This window comes from Sapajus apella, unplaced genomic scaffold (genome assembly GCF_009761245.1).
Source record: "Sapajus apella isolate SASKATOON/1434 unplaced genomic scaffold, GSC_monkey_1.0 scaffold51, whole genome shotgun sequence".
Lineage (NCBI taxonomy): Eukaryota > Metazoa > Chordata > Mammalia > Primates > Cebidae > Sapajus > Sapajus apella.
The window spans coordinates 285,088-297,302 of NW_022436991.1; the positions used below are offsets into that span (position 1 = coordinate 285,088).

General features: G+C 45.6%; 1 protein-coding gene across 1 annotated transcript in view; it reads left to right on the forward strand.

The window, feature by feature from the left end:
- The window catches only part of PARN (poly(A)-specific ribonuclease), a 199,364-nt gene extending 195,504 nt beyond the window's left edge, over positions 1–3,860 (forward strand). Inside the window, exon 24 of the mRNA XM_032242717.1 lies at positions 2,834–3,860. Coding sequence (XP_032098608.1) covers positions 2,834–2,889 — 56 coding nt within the window. The 3' untranslated portion in view covers positions 2,890–3,860. The remainder of the gene's footprint in view (positions 1–2,833) is intronic.
- The last annotated feature ends 8,355 nt before the right edge of the window (positions 3,861–12,215 follow it).

Sequence of the window (12,215 nt, forward strand, 5' to 3'; positions counted from 1 at the left end):
GGTTTTTCCCCTTGGATTATGCCTTTAATGTCATTCTAAGAAATTTTTGCATAACTCTCAGTTGGAAATGATTTCTCCTATGATTTCTTCCAGAAGTTTTATAGTTTTAGGTTTTACAATTAAATGTGTAATTCAAGTTAATCTTAGATTAAGATCCACTGTGGCAGGAGGCAGATGTTCTTAAGTATCTGTTCCCTCCCTCCCTTCCAGTTTCACTGTGTCACCCACCCAGGCTGGAATTCAGTGGCACAATCTCAGCTCGTTGCAGCCTTGATATCCTGGCCTCAAGTGATCCTCCCACCTCAGCCTCCTGGGTAGCTGGGACCATAGGTGCGTGCCACCACACCTGGCTAATTTTTAAATTTTTTGTAGAGGTGGGGTCTCCATGTGTCACCCAGGCTGTAGTACAGTGGTGTGATCTTGGCTCACTGCAACCTCCGCCTCCCAGGTTGAAGTGATTCTCCTGCCTCGGCTTCCTGAGTAGCTGAGATTACAGGTGCCCACCACCACACCCAACTAATTTTTGCATTTTTAGTAAAGACGAGGTTTCTACATGTTGGTCAGGCTGATCTCAAACTCCTGACCTCATGATCCGCCTACCTCAGCCTACCAAAGTTCTGGGATTACAGGCATGAGCCACTGTGCCTGGCCTAGCTGCTGCTTTTTAAAAACCATGGCTTCTTCCCCACCAGTTTTTAGACTGGCCCTTTGTTGGTCTACAGCTCTCCCTTTCTGGAGGTGGTGAAAAAAGCACTGTTAGTGGCCTTCATTTCCCCTCTGGTCTGGGTCTCCTGTAGATGACTCCTACAGTTCTGGCCCCTCTGTCCACATCAGTGTTGCTCAGCAGCTGCACAGGTAGGCCCTGAAAAGTAGCATCTTCTTGACTGTAGACTGTTGGCTTCCTGGGGACAGCCTTGTGCCAAGTTGGGTCAGCTTACTGATAAGGGGAAAAGACCTAGCATTCATTAAAAACTTACCCAGAAACTTTGCAGTATCACAGAAGTCCTATACAGCGTAAACTAGTACTAGGTCCATCTTTTAGATGAGGCAGTGAGACCTGTTCAAGGTCATCCAGCTAGTAAAATGGTCCAACCTGACTTGCCTCCCTCCTGAACTTTTGCTTATTCCATTATTTCCTGTTAGCGTTTCATGAAGCCACTTTCTGTGTGTTTGATGGCTCGTTGTGCACTCACACACACCCCAGCTAATGGCAGGTGCAGATTACAAGTATTGCAGTGCAGTTGCTTTTAGCAGTTTATCTTCCTTTTTCCTCTGAGCTGGATTTAATTCACTTCAGTTACTCACTGGGCATTGTAGCTTTTACCTTTAGAATGGCTAATTGGCTACCGCAATATTTCTTTCATATGTGGATTATAAAAGTGCCCTTTATGGATGTTTATTTTCATAAAATTAGGTGTTGTGTCAGGGTGTGACCGGGAAGGCCAGGCTAGTTGCAGGTGTTCATGGGCCCCTTGCAGTACTTCACTGAGCCCTGTGAGTCCTTTTCAGTGGATCGTCTGCCCATCCTCACTCTGGGGAGTGGTCTCGCTGTCTTTACTGGGGGCCCAAGATGAGCCTGTTCACACCGATGAGACTCAGGGCAGAAAAATTCCTGTTACCGTTTCCTGATCTCATCCTAACTCCCTGGATCTTATCACAATAAAGGATCAAAAGTGGGAATTCTCATGTTAGCTGAAATTCTCTTCGTGCTTTTCTTGTCTTTAGACCTTGTTATCTTTAGGCATCCTTGTTATTGGTGATAACCACTCTGAACTGAGTGTTATGATTCCCTAGTTTGTAAGACACTACATCCCCTTCATCTTTAAAAGTTATTTCCCATTGGAGGTATCATCAAAGACTTCTCTCCCTTTTTGAAATCTTGGTGTTAGCAGCTAGAAGAGAGACTGCCAGTTTTCCCTGCCAGCCCTACTTTATGACATCATGCATGGCACCACTTGTGCAGCTGACACCTGGTCGGCTTTCCATTATGAACACACCCTTTCCTGACTTCCCTCACATTCGCTGAAGTCCAGATCCCAACTCAGTTGCTGGGCACAGCTTCTGCTATTGTAGAAAGTGGCGTGAATGAAGAAGAAGGGCTTCTAACCTTAGAGTGAAACTTTGTCACTGAAGAGATCTTTTCAATCCAAAAAGAGGACCCAGACAGCTTTGCTAAAGTTGGAAAAAGCTGCAACCTTCTTTTGCCCCTTCTGAGATCTTGGAACCCCCACTAGTTAGCTTCCCTCTGCCCTATAGCTGCCCACCTGAGATTTCTCACCTAGGCACAGCCACAGCACAGCACACAGAAACTCAGTTTCTGGGGACTTTGGCATGGATCTTGGTGCTTCGGGAGAATTCAAACACCATCTCAGCCGCTTGCTAGCTCTTTGCATCTCGTCCTATTACTCCACTTCTCAGTCTGTTCTTGCATCTGTAAAACGAGGATAGTGATACCACATTGGTCGACTTTAATGAAGATTATATGAATTAAGTGCCCACTGTGGTGCCAAGAATCCAGCACGGTGCTCAGGGAAGGATACTGTGCATGGCTACAGTTTAACTCCTGTGAGATCAATAGATGGATGCAGGAGGCGGGGAGGTGCTTCCTCTGCCCCCCTGTGATGTTTCTGTGGTCTCACCTTCCCTTGCTGGGCACTGCTCTCCCTAGACAAGACCTGTCTGTGGACTTTTGCCAGCGTGGCTGTGCAGCCAGACCCCGCCCTGTCTGAAGCCATCTCTGCAGCCGTCACAGGCCCTCTGTCTCTGCTGGTCATGTCACGTTCTCCTCAAGGTGCCATCCTGATGTTCACGTTGTTTCGTTCTTTCCCACCAGGAAGCATCTCCATGAACAGCCCTGCCACGCTCTTTGAAGTTCCTGACACGTGGTAACCAAGACCTGAGGGCAGCAAACCACTGGTGCTGTCGCCCTGAGCAAGAGCCGGCTGGCACATTTGGAAGCCATACTATATTTAACCTAATAAAATGTGGTATGGGAGGGGTTGGAAACCAAGTTGTCTCCTGGAAAAAACAAAAAACAGGTTTTATTTTTGTGGCTGTGGTTTTTTTTTTTTTTTTCCTTTTTAATCTAACTGCCTGTTGGACGTTGACATTCATCATGGTTGTAGGCTGCCATGAATGTGTACGTGCTTAACCAGTGAATTCCGTGTTGCTCCTGTGAGGCCTTTCCTATTATGACCCAGTGTGCTTAAGAACCCACCTGATGGGGAATGTTGGCTGTGAAATCTGCAGAAAAAGCTGACGTCCTGACGTGATCATGAATTTGGGGGTGTCCTCCTGCCTGTGTGTCTTCTTGCGCTCAGATTTTGAGGCGGTTGCAGCCCTCGGTTAGTCCCCCAGTGGAGAAATGGGTTGTACCTCCCTGCTTCCCTCCATAGCTGCCTGAAAATACGACGCTCTCATGCTTGTTGTCCACTCACACCTACCCATGAGGGAGCTTGCCCTATGCCCTGGCCTTTGGGCATATTTATGTAGAGTTCCTTTCTCCCAAGACATGAGTTTCATGGGGGATGTACGAGTAAAAAGGTTAACTTCTGTTCTTACACGTGGCGCCGTGTTCACTTTCCAGAGTCTCTGTTCATTTGTTTGGGTGGTGGTCTGGGGGTACAGCGGTGTGTGTGTGTGTGTGTGTGTGTGTGTGTGTGTGAAATCATGCAAATCTACAACATGTCCCAGCTCATTCTCTGTTGAAACAGATCACAGCAATGACAAACGCTCATGGAGCTGCTTTGCTACACCCGCTTTAGATAGATCATTGTTAGATATTTAACATTTTTGTATGGTGAAAATAAAAATGAAAAATGTATTTCCAAAAGATGACAATTAAAGACATTTTCATATGACTCTGGTTTTCTCCTCTCTCTTATTTTATAAGTGAAGGATGTTTTCGCTCTCTAGTAATACATAAATTTCTCACCCCTGAAGAAATCTGCTAAGCCACTAAGGCTGATGTTGATGGATTTTTTTCTTTTTTTTTTTACGTTTTACCCCTGATTACTGTACCTGCCGTGATGGGTCAGCTCCTCAGTGCTGAGCTGAGTCCTGGTGGTGAGTGGCCTCGCAGGAGGGCAGGAGAAATGAGGACCCTTAATGCTTACGCTGGAATCCCAGGGCGTTATGCAGATGCTGATTTGTAAGACAGTTTCCCCCATCAAGAGCCTCTTGGTGGGATGCGGTGGCTCACACCTGTATTCCTCCCACTATGAGACCAAGACGGGAGGATCGCTTGAGCCCAGTGTGGGCAATACAATGAGACTCTGTCTCTTAAAAAAAAAAACAAAAAAACTTTTTTTTAAAAGCATCTTTTTTTTTTTTTTTCTTTTTTTGAGATGGAGTTTCACTCATGTTACCCAGGCTGGAGTGCAATGGCGCAATCTCGGCTCACCGCAACCTCCGCCTCCCGGGTTCAGGCAATTCTCCTGCCTCAACCTCCTGAGTAGCTGGGATTACAGGCACGCACCACCATGCCCAGCTAATTTTTTGTAGTTTTGGTAGAGACGGGGTTTCACCACGTTGACCAGGATGGTCTCGATCTCTTGACCTCGTGATCCACCCACCTCGGCCTCCCAAAGTGCTGGGATTACAGGCATGAGCCACTTCCCCTTCCTGCTCCTCTCCCTTCCCCAGGAGTCTCGTAGCCACAAAGTGAGTAACCTAGGCTCAGCAGGAGGGACTGCTCACTCCTCGTAGGGCACTCAGTGCCCACAGCTCCGTGGAAAGTGGAGGTGGGATGGAGACAGGCAGTAAAGAACGGTATACGCAGGAGTGTTTGCAGGACGGCTGCTGGGCTGCTGAATCAGCAGCACTCACGCAGAAATGAGTGACCCTAATTTTTGAGAGAAAAAAGGGGGGCCCAGTGCAGTGGCTCAAGCTTAGAATCTCAACACGTCGGGAGGCCAAGGCAGGAGGATCACATAAACCCAGGAGTTCAAGATGAGCCTGAGCAACATAGGGAGACCCCATCTCTACAAAAATTGGCTAGGTGTAGTGGCACACGCCTGTAATCCCAGCTGCTCAGGAGGCTAAAGTGGGAGGATTACTTGAGCCTGGGAGGTGGAGGCTGCAGCAAGCTGTGATCACACCACTGCACTCCGGCTGTGGCAACAGAGTGAAACCCTGTCTCTTAGATAATAAGTAAAAGAAAAAGAGGGAAAACCAGACGGTAGGTTGTACACATAGGAGAGACGTGCGTAAGGCCTGATGAGCACACCCTGTGTGGTAAAGCAGAGCCTGTGGTGGGGCCGACAGACCTCTTGTGCCCTGCATGTGTCTTGCGTGGGAGATGGAAGCCTCTTGTCCTAAGATAACAAAATCTTAATTGTGCCCTGAGACCAACTGAGGAATAAACATGGTGTTCCGGCTCAGAAAGCTTTACAAACACAGGTTGTGCGCCTGCCACTAGAGGTGCCTAGGGAGGAGAGATTTCTAGAAAGGGTGTGTGTTTCCAAGCCTCCTGGGACTGTTGGCATCCAGTTGCCACACTGCATTCTTGGACATGTTTTATACCATCTGAGCCTCAGTTTCCTCCATCATAAAATCAGGAAAATAGGCCAGGCGCAGTGACACGCCTGTAATCCCAGCACTTTGGGAGGCCGAGGCAGGCAGATCACTTGAGGTCAGGAGCTGGAGACCAGCCTGGCCAACATGGTGAAACCCTGTCTCTACTAAAAACCCAAAATTAGCTGGACTTGGTGGCGCATGCCTGTGGTCCCAGGTACTTGGGAGTCTGAGGCAAGAGAATCTCTTGAACTCCGGAGGTATAGGTTGCAGTGAGCCAAGATTGTGCTTCTATACTGCAGCCTGGGCAACACAGCAAGAATCTGTCTCAAAAATTAAAGCAGGAAAATAAACTACTTCACAGGGTAGTTGTGAGGGTTAAATTACATAAAATGCCTAGCATGCACAAGTACACAGTAAATTGCAGTTATATATAAAGATTATGCTTTGATCTGAAACCTTTATTGCATTTGCTTCTCTCAATGGGAGCAGAGATAGTCACTGGAATTTGACTTAGAATTAAACACTCAGGGGAACTTTCATACAGGCCCACACCTTTATTTTCTCTGCTTCATCAAATGACTTAACAACAGGTGAGCTGCAGCTGACGCCTGCAATCTGCCACTTGGGAAGCAGAGGCAGGTGGGTCACTAGAGCCAGGAGTTCAGGACCAGCTTGGGCAACATGGCAAAACCCCGTGTCTACAGAAAATTTAAAAACTTAAAAAATTTAAAAACCACCGGGTATGGTGGTGTTCGTCTTTTGTCCCAGCTACTGGGGAGGCTGAAGCAGGAGAAATGCTGGAGCCAAGGAGGTTGAAGCTGCAGTGAGTTGTGATTGCACCACTATGCTCCAGCCTGGGTGACAGAGCAAGACCCTGTCTCAAAAACAAAACAGGTGAGCTGGGCTAGCTCACTTCCCGCTTCACACACACATACCAGGCTTTCTTGACATACCTTTTGGGCTTAAAAGCCTAGGATGGTAATGCTGGCCTTTTGATACTGAGGCCCAGGGGCATATTATGACAACAAGGCTATGGTTTGGGGGGCTTCTTGAATATGGTAGCTAGATCTGGAGGAGGTGTCAGAGTGCGAACTTCTGTGTTTCCCTGCAGATCGTTCTGTTGTCGTTTGATTTTGGAGCTGGGCTGGAGACCAAGCACTATAGCTCTGTCCATTTCCATAGCTTTGTATTTGTCCAGATTTCCCCCCCCAGATTGTATCATGAAGATTTTCAGGCATACAAAGAAGCTGGTAGAACACCTATTGCCTCACCACCTAGGTCATAGTTACCATGTAGCTATACAGTCATGCCTTGCCGTCAACAATGGAGGGCCCAGAAGCTGATCTTAGAGCTGGGAAATTCCTATCACTTCCAGTGTATCTGTATTTTAACGTAAGTGTTGTTACAAAGGGGTCAAATAGTTGAACAAAAATTTAGAAGTTTATTAAGTAAAGAAGTTTCAGTAAGCTAAGGTCATTTTATTTTTGAAAGGAACATTTTTTATACATTCAAGGTAACAGTGAGTCCCAGGCCTTCACATTCACTCTCTACTCACTCACCAGAACACCTTCCAGCACTGCAAGCTCCATTCATGGTAAGTGCCCTAACAGGTATACCATTTATATTTTTTAAACTGTATTTTTACTATAGTTTTTCTGTGTTTAGATTAAAAAAAAAATACCATTGTGTTACAGTTGCCAACAGTATTCCGTACAGTAACCTGTTGTAAAGATTTGTAGCCCAGGAGCAAAGAACACTCTATGATGTTCATACAATGAAAACATTGCAGGCTGGGCATGGTGGCTCACACCTGTAATCCCAGTGTTTTGGGAGGCCAAGGCAGGAGGACTGCTTGAACTCAGGAGTTCGAGTCTTCAGTGAGCTATGACTATGTCCAGCCTGCGGGACAGAGCAGGTTTCTGTCTTTAAAAATAAAATAAAAATCCTTGTGTTTGTGTTGGGAATATTAAATTTTTTAAAAATCACCTAATGATGCGTTTCTCAGAATGTATGCCCGTCATTAAATGACACACGACTATATTTGCTTTATTATATGTTCTTCCATTTATCAATTTATCTTTTCTTTTTTTCTTCCTTTTTTTGTGTGTGTGTTTTGTTTAGAGACAGTCTCACTCTTGCCCAGGCTGGAGTGCAGTGGCGCGATAATAGCTCACTGTAGCCTCGAACTCCTTGTCTCAAGCAATCCTCCCACCTCGGCCTCCCAAAGTGCTGGAATGACAGGTGTGAGCCACAGCACCCAGCCTACACAATGTTTTTGAGATTCATCCATGCTGCGTATGTATCAGAATTTCCTTCCTCTTTATTTCTGAGAATGGCCCTACCACTACTTATTTATTCAATTGATGAACACCTGCACTATTTCCAGGTTGGGGCTATTATGAATAAAGCTGCTATGAACAGTCTTGTACAAGTCTTTGAGAACAAAATCTTTAATTTGGGGGAGTAAATGCCAAGGAGTGGAACTGTTGGGTCATGGGATACGTGGTCTATTTAGAAATTGCCAGATCTTTTTCCAAAGTGATCACATCATTTGTACTGTCACCAACAATGTATAAGAGTTCTAGTATCACCCTTCCTTAGCAGCATTTGGTGGTATCAGCCTTTAATTGAGCTATTTTGATGGGTTTATAGTATATCTCGTTGCAGTTTTCATTGTCGTTTATCTGATGACTCATAATGATGTACCTACTGGCCAGAGGTATATCTTCCTTTGTGAGTTATCTGTTCAATTATCTTGCCCTTATTTTACCAGGTCATTCGTCTCTTTATTAAGTTGTATAGGTTGGCCTGGCATGGTGGCTTGTGCTGTAATCCCAGCACTTTGGGAGGCAGAAGTGGGTGGATCATTTGAGGTCAGGAGTGATCAACTGATTCGCCAGGTTCACCGTCACCTGGCCGACATGGTGAAACACTGTACTAAAAATACAAAAGTTAGCTGGGTGTGTTGGTAGGCGCCTTTGCCTGTAATCCCAGCTATTTGGGAGGCTGAGGCAGGAGAATCACTTGAACCTGAGAGGCGGAGGTTGCAGTGAGCTGAGATCGTGCCACTGCACTCCAGCCTGGGTGACAGAGCAAGACTCCATCTCAAAAAAAAAAATTATAGAAGTTGAATACATATTCTGGACATCAGTCCTTTGTCAGATAGTTGTTTTGCAAATATTTAGTCCCAGTGTGTGGCTTCCTTATTTTCTTAACAGTATCTTTTACTGGGCAGAAGTTTTTAATTACAATGAAGTCTATTTTATAGATTTGTTTTCTATGTCCTGCCTAAGAAATTCCCCAGTTATATTCATCCATGTTTTCTCTGAGCTTCCTAATTTTAGCATTTATGTTTAAATCTATGATCCATCTTGAATTAACCTTTTTTTTTTTTTTGAGACGAAGTCTCGCTCTGTCACCAGGTTGGAGTGCAGTGGCGTGATCTTGGCTCAGTACAACCTCTGCCTCCGGGTTTAAGCAATTCTCCTGCCTCAGCCTCCCGAGTAGCTGGGATTACAGGCACCTGCCACCACGCCCGGCTAATTTTTGTACTTTTAGTAGAGATGGGGTTTTATCATGTTGGCCAGGATGGGCTTGATCTCTTAACCTCGTTATCTGCCTGCCTTGGCCTCCCAAAGTGTTGGGATTACAGGTGTGAGCCACCGCGCCCGGCCTTGAATTAACTTTTTATGGATGGTATGACTAGAATTGAGATTCCTTCATTCCATATGGATGTCTAGTTATTCCAGCACCATCTGTGGAGAAGACCTTTCTGTTTAATTGTTTTGGTGCTTTGGTCAAAATTCTGTTTACCTAATTATAAAGATGGATCTTGAGGGAGTGTGTGTGTTTCATTTTATTTGTTTTCAATGACAGATAATAATTGCACATGCTCATGGAGTACGTAGTAATGTTTTTTTTCTTTTCTTTTTTTGGTGGGGGGACAGTCTTGCTCTGTTGCCCAGGCTGGAGTGCAGTGCCCCATCTTAGCTCACTGCAACATCCTTCTCCCAGGTTCAAGAAATTCTCCTGCCTCAGCCTCCTGAGTAGCTGAGATTACAGGCATGCACCACTATACCCAGCTAGTTTTTTGTATTTTTATTAGAGACAGGGTTTCACCATATTGGCCAGGCTGGTCTCAAATTCCTGGGTTCAAGTGATCTGCCTGCCTCAGCCTTCCAGAGTACTGGGATTACAGGCATGAGCCACCATGCCCAGACTTGTTTTTTTTTTTTTGTTTGTTTGTTTTTATGGAGTCTTGCTCTGTCATCCAGGATGGAGTACAGTGGTGAGATCTCAGCTGACAGCAACCCCTGCCTCCTGGGTTCAGGCGATTCTCCTGCCTCAGTCTCCTGAGCAGCTGGGATTACAGGCACATGCCACCATGTCCAGCTAATTTTTTTGTATTTTTTTTTTTTTTAAGTGGACACGCAGTTTCACCATGTTGGCCAGGCTGGTCTTGAACTCCTGTGCTCCAGTGATCCTCCTGCCTCAGCCTCCCAAAGTGCTGGGATTACAGGTGTGAGCCACCATGCCTGGCCTGGATCATATGATATGCTATTTGTAGTGTTTTGAGGAGTCTCCAAGCTGTTCTCTATAGTGGCTATGCTAGTTTATATTCCTGAATGTATGTTTTTATTTATTTGTTTGTTGTTTTGGGACAGAGTCCTATTGTAATTACATGTGTAATATAATGAGGTGATAGATATGCTAATAACCCTGATGTAATCCTTATACATTATATATATGCAAACACTACATCAGTGGTTTACTCAGGCTGGCATGCAGTGGCACAATCTCAGCTCACTGCAGCCTTTGCCTCCCTGGCTCAAGTGATCCTCCTGCTTCAGCCTCCCGAGTAGCTGGAGTTACAGCCACATGCCACTGCACTTGGCTAATTTTCGTTTTTGTTTTCTTTTTCTTTTTCTTTTTTTAATTTTTTTTTTTTTTCTTTTTTAAGACAGGGTTTCACCGTGTTGGTCATGCTGGTCTTGAACTCCCAACCTCAGGTGATCCGCCCGCCTTGGCCTCCAAATTGCTTGGATTACAGGTATGAGCCACCACGCCTGGCCCTTGTTTTGTTTTTTTGAGACGCAGCCTGGCTCTGTCATCCAGGCTGGAGTGCAGTGACATGATCTCAACTCACTGCAACCTCTGCCTCTCAGGTTCAAGCAATTCTCCTGCCTCAGCCTCACAGGTAGCTGGGATTACAGGCATCCACTACCATACCCAGCTAATTTTTGTACTTTTTAGTAAAGATGGAGGCTGGGCATAGTGGCTCATGCCTGTAATCCCAGCACTTTGGGAGGCTGAGGCGGGCCGATCACGAGTTCAGGAGTTCAAGACCAGCCTGACCAACATGGTGAAACCCCGTCTTTACTAAAAATACAAAAATTAACTGAGTATGGTGGCGCATGCCTGAAATCCTAGCTACTCAGGAGGCTGAGGCAGGAGAATCATTTGAACCCGAGAGGCAGAGGTCGCAGTGAGCCCTACACCTACCCCTAACCCTACCCCACCCCTAACCCTACCCCTGGGAGACAGAGTAAGTCTCACTCTGTCTCAAAAAAAAAAAAAAAAAAAAAAAAAAGTAAAGCCAGGGTTTTGCTATGTTGCCCAGGCTGGTCTCGAACTCCTGGGCTGAAGTGATACACCTGCCTTGGCCTCCCAAAGAGCTGGGATTCCAGGCGTGAGCCACTGCGCCCGGCCGAGTGCATGTGTTTTTAATGTGTGCATCATTATTACCGAACAGCAGCACTGAGAGAGTCTCATCGTTCCTGTGTGTTCCCACTTGGACTATTTTGCAACACTCCTCTTGACGTTGAAAAGAAAATGCTATAACGCTTGGTTACTGCTGAGGCGAGGCCAAACCACCCTTTCCAGACCTGGGAAACCAGTGAGTATTAAAAATAGTTCAATCTTTTTGGCTACTTTTTAAAATATCTAATGAGTTCAGCTGAAATCATTTTCCGCCAAATGATTCACGGAGTAAATCAATGCGTCTGATTTTGCCGAGGAGGGGAAATAGGACACCTGGAGGCCAGTTTGTATTTCTCCTGGTTGTGAGCCACCCTCTCCTCCAAGTTGCCTGATCCTTGCAAACAGCAGTTCTATTTGTATTCAGCTGCCTGCTTTTTCTAGTCGTGCTGTGAACGTGAACTTGAACTTGAGAAAGCTCTTGATGCTGACTGGGCCTGGTGAAAACACTGCACATTCAAGCTGAGGCTCTTTTTAAATGGAAATGTTTTAGACTGGCTCACACCTGTAATCTCATCACTTCGTGAGGCTGAGGCGGGTGAATCACTTGAGGTCAGGAGTTTGAGACCAGTCTGGCCAGCAGGGCAAAATCTCGTTTCTAAAAAAATACAAAAAGACATTAACTAGGCATGGTGGTGTGTGCCTGTGGTCCCAGCTACTCAGGAGGCTGAGTCAGGAGAATCACTTGAACCCAGGAGGCGGAGTTTGCAGTGAGCTGAGATCCCACCACTGCACTCCAGCCTGGGCAACAGAGACTCCATCTCAAAAAAAAAATGTTTAGACAAGATAATTCTTGTCAAAAAAGGACAACAAGTAAGTACCTTTTTTTTTCTTTTTTGGGTGGGGAACTGAAATGTGCATTTCATAAGAAAAGAGTGAATCCTCTTTTACACAAAAGCACCTCTAAGGAAAAAAAAAGAGAAAATAAGAAAAGAGTGAAT